This window comes from Ruditapes philippinarum, unplaced genomic scaffold, assembly GCF_026571515.1.
Source record: "Ruditapes philippinarum isolate M1 unplaced genomic scaffold, ASM2657151v2 ctg4791_1_1_1_1, whole genome shotgun sequence".
NCBI lineage: Eukaryota > Metazoa > Mollusca > Bivalvia > Venerida > Veneridae > Ruditapes > Ruditapes philippinarum.
This window is the reverse complement of record NW_026863119.1, coordinates 225,449-239,960: the sequence shown is the minus strand read 5'-3', so window position 1 is coordinate 239,960 and position 14,512 is coordinate 225,449. Positions and strand designations below refer to the sequence as shown.

Genomic DNA, 14,512 nt, shown 5'->3' with positions numbered 1-14,512 from the left:
TGGATTCAATAGAAAATAAATGAATAGTTTAACAAGATACCCATTATCATTGAAAAATAGGGGATATAATATTTTCTTATGTAACCTGTAAAGAGAAGACAAATGTTATGTAAATATGAACATAAGGATGATGTATAAATATCTTCAAACATGTTTTTATATAACAAATTATTTAAATTAAATGTTAAACTCTTCTTTTTTGAATATCTTTTCAATTTAGTACATTTATAACTTGATAACACTATAACAATAACAAATCGGAATTTTGATTGACAATGCCAAAATGTATAAGTGTAAATTTAAGAAAAGGGTATTTAAGAATTTTGGAAAAAGGACAATGTTTGTAAAGTGAATTGTTCGCCTAACTTTATATGTCAAAACATACAAGAAACATATTAACGAATATAAAAGAACATATTTAAATCAGTGCGAATGAAAATTTTTACAAGAAAAATCTCAGAAATAAGATACAATTCATGAAACAAAACAGTTTGTTTAAAACGTCTTTAAAAACATCACAGGCTGAACAAACACATTGTTCTTTATAATGTTTACGTTGCACAAAATGATCAAATCTCATAGGTTATAATTATTCTTACTGTCATTAGACAGTGTGTCATTAATCAGATCTTGTATTATATAACTCAGCTTCAATTATGTATCAATTATTTTCTATTGAAAAATTGTCATGCTTTCATAATTATTTACATTAATTATATATACAATTTAATATGGTATATCAACAGAATATCTAACTCCTTTTAGATGTATAGAACGTGGATTTGAATGGTCAATCATGCAAATAACATTGACTCTAGCACCAACAGCAAGAGGTCATTCTTTTTTCTGGCTGTGATATTTTACTAGTAAAGAAGGCGTTTATTAGATATGAGGGTAAAAAACAGTAGAAAAGGTGTTTCGGTAGTGAATAAGCCGATATGATTAATTCAAATTAAATATAGAAAGAAAAATTAATTAAAGTGAAAAAGTGAAAAAAAAAATAAAAATAGCTTACAGACTGGTCTTGTGTGCTTCGAGCAAATGTTTCAAGAAAATGAACCATACTGTTATAGCACTATGATTATCATTATTATTTCAAAATTTGAATGAAATTTAAATGTCAGAGTAATGATTTTATAGCTTACTATACATAATCAATTGATCATAAATGCATAAATAGAAATATATTGCGTACATACATTTTCGTTAACAACAACTATTAATAGTTGTTTGATTTCTATGCCATCATTCCAAATTATTTCCGAAATAATGAAACATTACAAATATTTATTTCTTTAGTAGTACATTATTTTGATTATACATCACAAATTTACATGAATTGTACATGCAACAATCATTTAACATACAAAATATGATGGAATGTAAATTGTATAATACGATAATTACGTCAGTTTATATTGAAACAAATGTGCAAATAAATAATCGAATTCCATGTTTAGAATTTTCGTCAAACATCAGTTATAGGGTTATCCCGTATTCAGAAAGTTAAATAATAAATCAAGATTATGTAACATTTAAAAAGGAGCATTTTAAGACAATGTCTCCAGTCATCATCGATATATGCAAATGATAAATGAAAAGAATGGTAAAAAAACCTTTGACGTCAATTTAACCACCCTTAATGGAGCGATGAATGTTTCTGATATGTACACGTCAATATTAATATCTTAAGTTAAGCTGATTCAATAAGTACGAAAGAATTGAAAAAAGTAGAAAACTCTTTACTTTACAGATAAAAAATATGTCAGTATCCTACAGATTGAAAAGCTTTGAAAAAGATACCATTCCAAAAATAGCGAACCATGAAAACATTTGTATAATTATCATAGTATTTCATATTACAACATCAGATTCCGCATTTTATATTAAATTTCTGTTGTTTCCAAATGTAAGAAATTATTATTGAATGAACCTTAATCAGTTAAATATAAACTCATATTGCTCATGCCTTTTTTCAACAAAAAAAGAAACGTCCCATTTTACCTTTTAAATGCAAATAAACAGTTTTCCAGTGAAATCTATACGATCAAGACCAGACATTAACAAATGAACTTTTAAGTTCATGAGTGTTGCTCTATTGTTTATATAAAGTTAATAAACGTTCTCAAAGCTTTCCAGTATGCATAGCCTAGATGATAAATAGATATGTCCAAAATAATTATTAAGCTATAAATCAAAAGTACATTAAACATAACAATAATTTATACTATATTTAACTGCTTTATACGAGTATTTTTCTTTACACCGTTAATTTATATTGTCAGAAAAGCTCTAATACCCTCTACTTTTTCTGTTTGCCTTTCACTTTGTCTTCCTCCTATAATGAATGCAACTAAAACAGACAAAAATGAATTGTCCATGAAAAGAGTGATAACTTAATTATGCTCAGTGATTGGCAAAGTTTGTGGAGTCCGCCGCTACAGGCGCAAAGATGTTCTTTGAAAGAATAAAATTTAGCGTGGCAGGAAAAATTTCACCGCCGTGTCCAGCTGGAGGCGCTCATTGCCGACAACATACAAAGCAACTCTGAAAATGGCAAAAAAGTCATATAATATAGATATATCAATTTGGAAAAGATGTAGCATATCATAAAACAAAACATCGATTTATAATTGTTGACTTTTATATGTCACAATACAAAATCTGGAAAAGGGAAGATTCCTCGGAAGAAATAAAACATCAAAATTATACCTAAATTGCAGTCTAGTTTCGTTTAAGTCTGTTAATATGAGATAAAAAGGCAACCCTAGCAGCGGTTTAATCTGATTCAACCGTAAAACGTGCTATAATAAAATATCTCGAAGGACCAGAAAAATACAGTACTGCTGAGTTTCTTATCTTCAAACTTATTAATTATACATGTAACTTTATTTATCTCGAGGTTTATTGAGTTAGGAAGAGTAGGTGGAAGGTAAAAAATACCCATCTCTGTTAAATTCTTCCGCTTGCATGTCAAATGGATTTATCATGAAACAATTAGGTGCTAACATTAAACTAAACAAATTGTGTTTACTTTTAATCATGTCACGATCTCCAAACACAGAAACACAGGTATAACTAATCATTGTCCTGATTGTGCCATTTATAATTTGTTTGATGAACATTATTATATTATATTAATTAATTAATATACCTGTGGGAAGTCAACTTCGATTGAATATTTTCACTCATATCAATCAAAATATGACGTTTCCTGAGAGTATAATCAGTTTACAAATGATTGCATCTCATAATGAATGATATCCTCATTTGGTATACAAAGTAAGTTGAGAATATTTGTATGTTTTAATACAAATCAAACAAAAAATACAATTGATCATTTACCATCGGGATTAAGTGTGCCATCGTGGTCTAAATCAGCAATTTCAATAAAAGATCTTCCGTAAGTTTGAGCAACGTAGTCTGTGTAATGTACCGTTTCTCTATAAAATGAGGTGATTTCATGTTCAGTCAGAAAACCGTCCATGTCCTCGTCACCAACAAGAAACATCATATCTCTTAATAAACCGTCCCCAACTGTGATAGGTGAATCACACTGAAATATAATAATACAAATAATAATTGATGTATTATCATTATATATTGTGTCATCCTTCATTTACTTCCTTATTGCAATTTCAAATAAGAACCAAAGTTCCATTACTAAACCAAAAGTAATACAGGCACATGCAATTCAAATGTATATTTCTATTAAAATTGCTTTTTTATCAAACTGTATCAGCTATAAATGGCTTTGTTATAAACACACAAAAAACTTATCAATTGCTTAAAAAGATTTGATCGATGGATACTCACTTTCTCTAATTAGAAAATTCATTAAAGCACTTAGCGTTATTTTTTAAAAATGACTTGGTGATAATAATAATGTACAATATGATTAAAAAATTTCCCCAAAGACAGTCGTATGAATGGTTTTAATTAAACAAATGATTGCCCTCAAATGACCGCCAATCTGCCAAAACAATTTTCAATTAATAATTCGTCATTTGTAATGTTTTCACTAAAATCCGGGTTATGTTTCTTGTAGCACAATCATGAAAACATTGCGCATCAATGATTTATTGTGGCAAATCATGTGATTAGATGTTTTAGATGTTTTATCAGATGCAATCAATATGTTAACGTGAGATCAGTTACTAAATCGAAACCCCTTAAAAAATTAAAGTGGATATCAATAGCAAAATATAGAGGTCCGTCGACAGCAATGGCAACAGCAGTGAAAAAATGTAAAACTTGCCGACTCTGTTTGATGTATTATGTTTGTGAATAGTTATACAAATGTAACATCTCTCACTCCCCATAGCACATGCTTCAGCATGTTTCCATCTTCAAAACAAAACGTCTTAAAATCAATGGTCTCAGACAACCAGAAAATGATAATACAGTTTTGCCAAAAATGATTGTGCATTGAAGTTTGTTTGGACTTAATTTAACATAAATTGGCTTCAAGACTCCAATAATATCTTACTGTAGCTGGAAATGCATTTGAAAACAATGTTTAATCTAAAATACTTACAAATAAATGTATAGGCATGTGTTGCGATCGTTTTTCTATTGGTGCGGCCAACGAAGACCTTGAATTAAGTAAAAGTATTGCCAGTGATAGGACCACTGTTGTCATAATAATTTCTTGTAAGCTGTCAGTTTTTAAACCCTTCATGTCTGAAAATATAAAAAAAAATAGAATGATAAAATCAATAATAATAACAATGAAGACTGAAACCTTCACCACTAGGCACCCATAGGCTTACTTCTTGATTTGAATGATTGAATCTTGTACTTGTACTCAGTAATACTTCCAGAGATTTCAAACAACCAGTTATCAAAAAAGACATATACAATATATGGTGTTATTCCGCTCTATTGAAAATGTCACTAACTTCAGATATTGTTTCAAGATTAAAACTTGCTTTAATGAGCATTGTTTCGTTACAATTATGGGCTTAAATGAAGTGAATTGTGTACAAACTGAACAAAAAAATGCATATAGTTATTGATTTCGAATACCGTCTAAAAAGTATGTCTTTTTATGACCTAAGTATAAACTGTCGATTAAGGTATTAGCACCCTAATGCATTACCTCCGCTTTGAAGAGTATTCAAATAGGCTAGAATTACTGTTAACTACTTTGAAAATGAGGGCCATGGGTTCAATCCCCAGACTGGTCAACTTTTTTTTTCTTTCTTTTTTTCTTTTAACATTATTTATGTATCTCTCATGTCCCATATGGAAAGAAAAAAGTGTTTAATTTTGAATTTTTAATTTATATAGGTATTTATTGGCTAAATTATGCTAAATCTAGTAATAAATATGGTACCTGATATTTTCAAAGTGTAATATAATCAAAACTAGACGGTAAAAGTATTTCATATTTTACAAGATCAACCAATATACTTTTTTAAAAATTTAGGGAAACTATGAAAACAGGCACTCATTTGGGTAAATTTTAATAAATTTTTTAATTAGGTTCCCTAAGTAGAAAAATGGTCAGACATGTGGTAAAAATGGGTGGGGTAGGGTAACATATTTATAAAGATTTCATAAATTTTAAGTAGAAACCATAATTTTGCTTATGTGGATTGTTAGCTGAATGGTACTATTTGTTTCTTACCAAAAATTCATGGGAAAACATTTTTCATTAGAATGTTATTGCAGATTATTTAAAGGTTCCTCATTTCTAAAAAAGGGCCCTCATAACATCCTAGTTTGAGTTCAGAAAAGTGGCCATAACTGGATTTCCGTACGGTAAACTTTGTTTAAATTTTGCATACAGGTGTACTTTAAGGTATACATCTGACCTATGATGTCAATTCTTTAGTTCCTGATAGTGCCCATTAGGGTCCTAATACCTTAAGTTAAACAGGATTTATTCTTTTTATTAATCACTTTGCGAACTTTCTATGATTAATTCATTTTGTTGGGAGCATAAAATTTAATCTCGTCTAAAGTGTTCTTTTAAACACAAGTGTGCTCTCAGTATGTCTTGTTTGTTTTGAAACCTTGAAACTTTACAGACTTTCCATGAATGAAATAGTTTTCTGCTGAAATATTTTATCAGGAACATTCCACCCACTCAGAAAGTTCATATGCTGCGATATAATTGTAAAAGAGATAAACAATCTTCCTATCGCATGATAGATCGGATATTTGACAACGATACCGCCATTTTCTTCACAATATCCGCTTTTTATTACTACTACGCAGTAAGAAATAGTGCGTCTGGCGCGCAGTAAATTATTTTCATGCCCATTCATTCACCTAATGCTAAGTGAAGTTTACGAACTGGCATACTTTCCTGTTTCTTAATTATGATTAGAATCTGATTGATTATTGACTCATAAGAAATGCGGGGTATGAAAAATGGCATCGCCTTGACGTCATTGAAAATGCATATGCTACTGATAAAATAACATTCAGTTATTTATTCGTAAACTAAATTTACACCTCTGGAAAACAAGTGCAATATGCATCATAGTGTATATCGTAGAATTCACAGTTATTATAAAATTCTACTTTTCGGTGGAAGCTGTTTTATTGGGAAGAAATTGTTTTCATGCCAAGTTGAGTTTTAATCCATAATGAAGTTGTTCTTTAATGGAGGAAATACTGAAGCAAAGAAATGCTAAATAACAATGTATTACATGAAATAAGCCGTTTTTCATTTACTGTATTGCCTATTATGCTATTAATATGAATTAAATGCGCTTGTTAGGTTTTATTGTTTTAATTGTAAGGTAGAAAGTACTTGTTTGAGCCAATGTACAACGTTAGTTAGCATAAGCTGAAATGGTGATAGGTTTATGGTGTTCTTTTAAAAATTTTGATTAAAATAATGCAACTAAAATGTTTTGTATATAAAGTTTAATCTTCTGAAACATTTATATTTAAAAAAAGCCTTCGTATATTTAAAAAAAATGCCAGGAATAGTATTTATATAGTTAATGTATCAATCATTTGTAATAAATTATATGCACGCAAAATACTCATTTATTCGAACAAGTTTAAAAACTACCAAGACGTTATAATTTTTTGGCTTTTATCAAAGAATTGCGTTTCTAAATTAAGCAAACACGTGCTTACCGTGTACCGCGTCTCACGAGACTCTCGGAATGTAAGTCTGATTGTTTTTCTTACCTTGCGACCAGCCAATCATAATCGCGCTTGATACAGACAAATACTATGTTTACTACGTACAGCAAACAAATTTACAAGGCCGGTGGCACGATCAATTTCTGCATGCCCTAATTCTAGAAGACAGTGAATGACTCAATATCAAATTGATTAGGAAGTTTAACACATACGGTTAACGTTTAAAGCCACGAGCAATACGTGATTCATTAAAAAAATGTCAGAAAAATGAAAGTTCATTTCTATATATATATAATATTTTTTGTTTGATTAATTCATTCAGACTTAAGATGCTTTTTATCTCACCGAGAATCTTAAACATTTACAAAGAATGACAAGTATTTCAGCGAATGGAATGTTCCTTTGATAAAATATATATCTCTGCCAAGTAATTAAGTTTTTAAAAAATGAGTTAAAACCAAAATGTCCAAATATTTCTAATCAATGTCATTTTTGTAAGATAAACTTAGTGATTTTGCGCTTAGTCTAAGATATTAACTGTATCATGCCCTTAGTCTAGATTATTAACGGTATGCGTGGATACATAAAAAACATAAACCTTAAAGTTCGGTAAAAACTTTAGAAATGTGGCGGTGCTAGTCTGACTTGCTGATAATAAAACGTCGAAATTACAAACCAGTACAAAACTTTCTTAAATCTTGTTTTTATTTCATATGTCGACGTGAATAAAAGTACCTAATCACTTTTTTTAGAAGTAAACCATGTTTTACGTCAATGACGTCATCAGAAACATAAACTTTTGAAATATTTATTGGATACTTTTAACATTCCTGCATTCTTGCCCTTGGTGTAAAAGTAGATTTGAACGGTCAGAATCAAATAAATATAATTATCAATGACAGATGCAGCCGCTACATAGATAAGTGTGATTTGTTAGAGATAGTATTAATTGATTTTTCTATTTACAGACTTCAATATACAGGTAGACACCGATGATAGGTTTCTGTTTGCAAACAAGACTGAACGCTAACGCGGTTAATGAACTTCCATATGAAAACAAACGTAAATATCCGCTATGTTTTTATTTAGCATTGCCCTTGAGACTCTATCCATCTGTTATGTAATCACATATCTGAATCAGACATATTCCTAGAGCAGAAGAAATTGCGTAACAACAGTAAAAATAAGTTTATTTTATTTTCATTTATTTATCTATTTCTTGTTGATGTTAAACGAAATATTTTTGACGGATTGCGTGTTAAAATTTCATAAAAAAACATGTGGTAAAGTCTAATTGCATTTTCACGTTAGAAGGTCACGATTTCTCAGTTATTATGCACCGTGTATAGAAAATGAAGCTTTTTTGTAAATACATTTTTTTTTAATATTAGTTCATTTCAAATATCGAGATCTTTCAAACACGATAAATCCGATTTTTTACCACGAAGAAATCAAGAATTACAAAAAAATCTCAGCAATATTTCGGTGAATCAACATGAGTACCTCATAAAAAAATATTAAAATGTTTTTAAGTGAAAGGATCTACAATGGGGAAGTATTTTAGATATTGATAAAAAAAAAGAAATGTACTTGGATATACTTATATTTTTTTCTTAAAAAAGAAATATTGATAGCATTCTAAGTGATGAAGTATGGACAATTGAAAGATAAAAAATTATATTTTGTTCTGAAACAATTTATCGTCTACGATATACAGATATGTTAAATCAGTAATACGTCTCACTATATAGAGGATATTCAAGTTTCTTCTATTAATACAGGATTTATTTTCATCGAATGGTATGAAAATAAATATTTCACGAGTGGCCACTCTTTCAATATTTATTTTCATGCCACTCGATGCAAATAAATCCTGTATCAATAGAGAAAACTTGAATTTTCTGTTTATTATATAACTTTTCTCTTTTTAACGTATAGAACAGGAAGAATACCCTTTAAATATTGTGTATTGGCAGATTAAACAAGAAAGTAGTCCGACAAGACACCAGTGAAAATACGGAAAATATGTTTCACTGCCGTGAAAAATATTTTTCCAGTGAAAATACGGAAAATAAAAATACGCATTTTATTTCATCAATATTTCTCAATATGTCATTTATAAGTACATAATAAATATAATTATCGCGTGGTTTGTTGCCATATATAATACAAGATATAATTATATGAGCCGCGCCATGATAAAACCAACGTAATGGGTTTGCGACCAGCATGGATCCAGACCAGCCTGCGCATCCGCGCAGTCTGACCAGGATCCATGCTGTTCGCTTACAAACCATATTACAAGTAGAGAAACTAATAACCAACAGCATGGATCCTGATCAGACTGCGCGGATGCTCAGGCTGGTCTGGATCCATCTTGGTCGCAAACCCATTACGTTGGTTTTGTCATGGCGCGGCTCATATATGGTATTACAGACTTTCCACCATGGATCATTTCACTTTAAAACTTTTCTTTTTCAAAACCATGGTTCGCCTTGCTTTCAAAGGAATAAAATAATATGTGCAATACTATAGTTACAGTTTCAGAGGAAAATAATTCAATGTTGGAAAAAACAAAAAACTTGCATGATCATGTACAAATGTATTTTACAGTTAATCAGTTAATTTTACCAGAACATGTACATCGTGTAACTAGTATGATTTCAAGTAATATTTTAACTGGAATATTATATTGGGCCAAGATACACTTATTGAACATTTAGCGTCTTTAGATTTTATTCAATATAATCTTTCAAAGTACAAGTATCATTCGAAAGCATACTTTTTAATTGAAATATTCTAGAAAGGCCAAGATAAACTTATTGAATATTATCGTCCTATACAATATTTGAAACCTTGATCAGTGTAATGTAATATAATAGTAATAACAGTGTAATTTAAAATAATGATTTTGAAAGCAATAGAATGTTAACTTGCCGAAGTAAAACATAAAGTAATGTCTGGTGATTTGAAGATTGATACAAAACGGCATTACAACAATCATTTTAGAAAATTTCTGTCAAACTGGTATCTCCATGTTGTAAGAGAAAATAGATATAATAAAAAAATATGTGAAGTTTCGTTCAAGGGCGGGAACCATTAACATAATCATCACCCTTTGACATGGGATATGCATATATCATTTCTTAAAAACAAATTGCAAGTTACAATTGCAGTTATGAAATGAATTTGTTCAAAAAATTGTTTATCATTATAAATTGATTATGCTAACATTAAAAGTTTTGTTTTCCGAAACGTATATTAACTTAAAAGATGCTTTTTATTAAATAATTATTGTCTCACAATAATTGTTAAATTTAGAAATATAAATGAAATGGGGAAAAAGAAATCGTTTTGCACAGCCAACGCATCCATGAAATGATATTAAGCATTTTTATGTACTCTTGATTATTTTACGTACTCTTACAGTGACGTTTAAGGATAGGCAAAGAAACGCAATAAACATCACGACCTTGAAATATTCTGCGTAAAATCACTGTTGTATACCGTGACTGTGACCGATTAACTAAACTGTTTTATTTTTCTTATAAGCAATGTTCTTATTATATTTTACACATTTCAATCGTATTTTCCTTTTTATTCATGCTATAGAATTTTCACAGAGAATTTCTGTGCGATGCATTGTGAAGTTAATATATTGGTAAGTTGTCTCGACGTTAAGCAAGAGAGTTTTCATGTTGTCTGAATTTTTTCCAATTAAATTTTTTCAGTTATTATTTTAAGTGAATGATCATCTACGATATTATTCAGTGTGTTTGTAACGTGGTTAGAATAAACCATTTCTTGGATAAATTTATGGACCAATATATTAGGAAATATCTGATGGTTTTCTATAAGTAGAATAATATCATTTACTATTCAAAATTTTATCAAAGCGGCATGCAAATTTTCTTTTTTCGGTTTGGTAAAGCTAAATAAAGATATATAAAAGCTGTTCGTTACTTTATGAATAAATTAATTCCCTATCTGAAGACAAATCGTGTAAAATGTTGGTAAACAGAGATTATCGTGTCATTCGTTACTCACTCAATATGGTATTTATACCATTTACAATTCATGCAAGGATTTAAAATTCCTGACTATTTCCTTATCACACTTATCGGTTTATTATATAATTTAGCAAAGAGTACCTTGTGATGCAATGCTAAAACAACGTATTTGGTGAACAATCATAAAGTTATGATAAAACATATTCATCTACAACCAAGTTTCGTATATCATTACAATTTTGTTTTATTCATTTAGACATTTACATGGAATTAATTAATAAATTGTTTAATTGTGTCTAAGTTACCAATAAGTTAAAATGACAACATTGCCGAAATTTATTTCAAAATTCAATATCTTATTCATTAAGGTAAAATAAACCTAGAAATATGCATATGTCCATAACTAGTAGAAATATGATGGTCTGACTGTACAATTATATCTATTGTAAATTATGTGCATTTGATAAGTAAGTTAAGAATAAAAATACCAATTCAATCACTACGACAGTGTATTTATATTTTTCATTGCAATATCTATTTGAATTTCAATATCAATCTAAAACACTATAAATTTAGAAAGGATAAAAAACAAGTATTAGATTTTCATAATAAGTAAAAAAAATGCAATTAAATAAACTAAAGCAATTTCATAGAATGGTTTACTACTAGTATTAATTGCAGTTGCTTTAAAATGACGAATTTTGAGATAACATTAAAAATTTATGTGGCAAAAGTAAAATGAGAATCGATTAAATGTGATTAAAGTTTATAATATATGGTTCACTGTTGAACAGTTATATTGTAATTTATCTCTCACATAATATCATTCAATTACATAATTATACTGCTTGAATTAATATTATTCATATAAATACACATTTTTATGCATATACAATCCAATTCATTTGTAAATAAACAATATTTTTAAGGTACGACATAATACAATTTACCAATTTCAGACAATAGCAAAGGCCTGATTGTTTGAAATATATTGACCATATATTATATGTATTTCGTATCGTTGATAACGCCTAACATATTAGAAAGTAGCGTCATATTTTCATTGATTGTCAAGATAAATGATAAAAACTGTAAAAATAAACTATAATTCATATTATTAAAATAATTCTGTTTTCTTGTCTTTTTAGAAAATATTAACTACCAATTTATAATGTTATACAATTTTACAAGACAATATATCAAAACCTAATTATATATATTGTTAATTTGTTAGTACTAATATTAATTCAATAGTCTTATCATTTTCATTCATTGAGAAATTTCATTTCTTGATAAAAATGAAATAATAAATAACGTTCAGACATTTTTATCGGAATAAAAACTAAATAATATTAATGAAGACCTACTTGTAGTGAGTTTCTACCTGGAGTCGCTAATAGTCAGTAAATGTCCGATGTTTCTCTTTCACCGTTGAATGTTGTTTTGACGAGAAGGAAGCTTGATGTTAACATTTATCTACTCTCCACAGTCTCTTCGCTTATTCCGTCATACCGCTCCTGTCTGACCGAGTTCAAATGTCGTCTGCGGGGGTCAGAAATTCCCGCGCAAATTAATAACTCGCTTCTGGGAAACATTTTCTGGATATCGGAATATTACTACGCGTGAGGTAAATAGGTACAATTTTATACGCGAAACGTAGAAGCTATAATTATTAATAAGCAAAACGATGAGTTATTGTTTACTGAAAAATAAGAGTTCGGTCGTGCACTGGAAACCATGAAAAAAGGTATTGATTCGCAAAAAATTCAATGTGTTTGTTTTGTCTATGTTGAAGCAAATTATATCCTCACGAAGCAGAGTATTTAGCTTAAACAGTTATACGATTTCAAATGATGACATGAAATTGATGTTCTTAATTCATACCTGGAGCTTTATAAAACTAAATGACAGAAAGTAAAGGCAAACTAGTTCGAATGTGGATATTTTGAATAGCGGCTTGAAATGTAATAATTATGTGAGATAATATGGACAACTTTATAACAATATTTAAATAGTTTAAACAAAAGTAGACTAAATTTTATACTGGCAAAAAAACAACAACAATAAGATAATAATAAAAACAGCAAAAAAAGTAAAAGAATAAAAGTAATAATTATAGGATAAAATGGAAATGGTAACAACATCAGCCAACTTTTTTATAATTTGTCCTTGACATATTGATTTGTAAAAGGCTGTGTCTCGTGATCTCAGATTGCTTGCCATACAGAGTTGAAGGTTTTTATGTCGTTATTTCATAGATTAGCGTTGAATTATGTAAAGAAACCATCAGAAACTTCATAATGATGGCACAAAAGTGTCCCAATTTAAGCTTCATGATCTTTACGTGAACATATCTGATTAATTTTGTGTCTGTGAACAATTTTTTTCACTGCTTAAACGTGTGGTATCAAAATGCAGAGTCATCCATTGTTTTGCCTTTCGTATTCATCAATAATTTCGATATATCATGTCTCATTTTAAAATATCGTGCCATAATCAGAATATATCAGTCAAGGTTATATTAAAATATCAAATAGATACGAGAAAATCAAATTGCTTCATGCAGAAAAATTGTGTTTATAAGTTCCTTCCCACATAGAAGGTGGCAAACCTTGTTGAACCAAAAAATCTAGGTCAAAGTTATTTTTTTAGATATCATGCTTTAAAGGAGCAAACATTGCGCAAAGAAAGATTTTTATTAGAACATTTTATATGCCTTGATTCCAAGACATCACAACCTTGGAACTTGATACTGAGATCACACGGCTTTTTTTTCAATTTGTCAACCGAATTATAGATAAAATAGTTGAATTCGTCCGCTATGAGTAATTTATCAATTAAACTTTCATGAAAAATTTGAGAGAAAAAAACATCAACAAACAGCGCCTCGTTATTTTTCTAGGATTACACAATTACTACTTTTTCAGTAGCTTAAACTTGTCCTGGATATAAATTTTGTAAACAAGTGCATGTCTAGCTTATATAAAATATTGAAGGAAAGGACTTTCTATACCCATGCTAGTGTGAATGAATACTCGCATTTTCGAATTATGCATTACATTCGAATGGAACAATGTAATATTCGTCGGAGATAACAAAGTGCAAATATTATAAACCGTGAAGACCTAGCTTGCCTGGATCATAGCAAAAGTTCGTCTTATACTTAGTTGGCTTTCATTTGAATAAAAGGATATAAAAGCATTTTAAGATTTCCCATTATCTAACGCAGTGATTCAACACTCTTCCAAACCTAGTCCATCTTATTTTGTATGTATATTTAAGAAGACTTGATAAGATTTATTCAATTTATATCACACTATATATAGCTATTATTTTCTGATTTGGATAATGTTTGATATTTTGTTAATGCGTTTGTCTCAAGAGCTTTTTAA

At 29.2% G+C, this 14,512-nt stretch overlaps 1 protein-coding gene across 1 annotated transcript; it reads right to left on the bottom strand.

Annotated features, from left to right (window-relative positions):
- Positions 1–271: 271 nt before the first annotated feature.
- Positions 272–12,702, bottom strand: LOC132721178 (uncharacterized). The gene is made up of 4 exons (XM_060705438.1): positions 12,488–12,702; positions 4,538–4,683; positions 3,346–3,556; positions 272–2,547 (listed from the first exon to the last, which is right to left on the bottom strand). The coding sequence occupies exons 2-4, from the start codon at positions 4,679–4,681 to the stop codon at positions 2,495–2,497; spliced, it is 408 nt and encodes a 135-aa protein (XP_060561421.1). The 5' UTR covers positions 4,682–4,683; positions 12,488–12,702; the 3' UTR covers positions 272–2,494.
- Between the last annotated feature and the right edge of the window lie 1,810 nt (positions 12,703–14,512).

Excerpts from the sequence above, each read along its gene's own strand:
- LOC132721178 (XM_060705438.1), bottom strand. The coding sequence starts at position 4,681 with ATGAAGGGTTTAAAAACTGACAGCTTACAAGAAATTATTATGACAACA. Across the intron at positions 3,557-4,537 it reads ACATGCCTATACATTTATTT|TGTGATTCACCTATCACAGT; the intron begins GTAAGTATTTTA and ends ATTATATTTCAG. Across the intron at positions 2,548-3,345 it reads TGGCACACTTAATCCCGATG|AGTTGCTTTGTATGTTGTCG; the intron begins GTAAATGATCAA and ends TGCCATTTTCAG.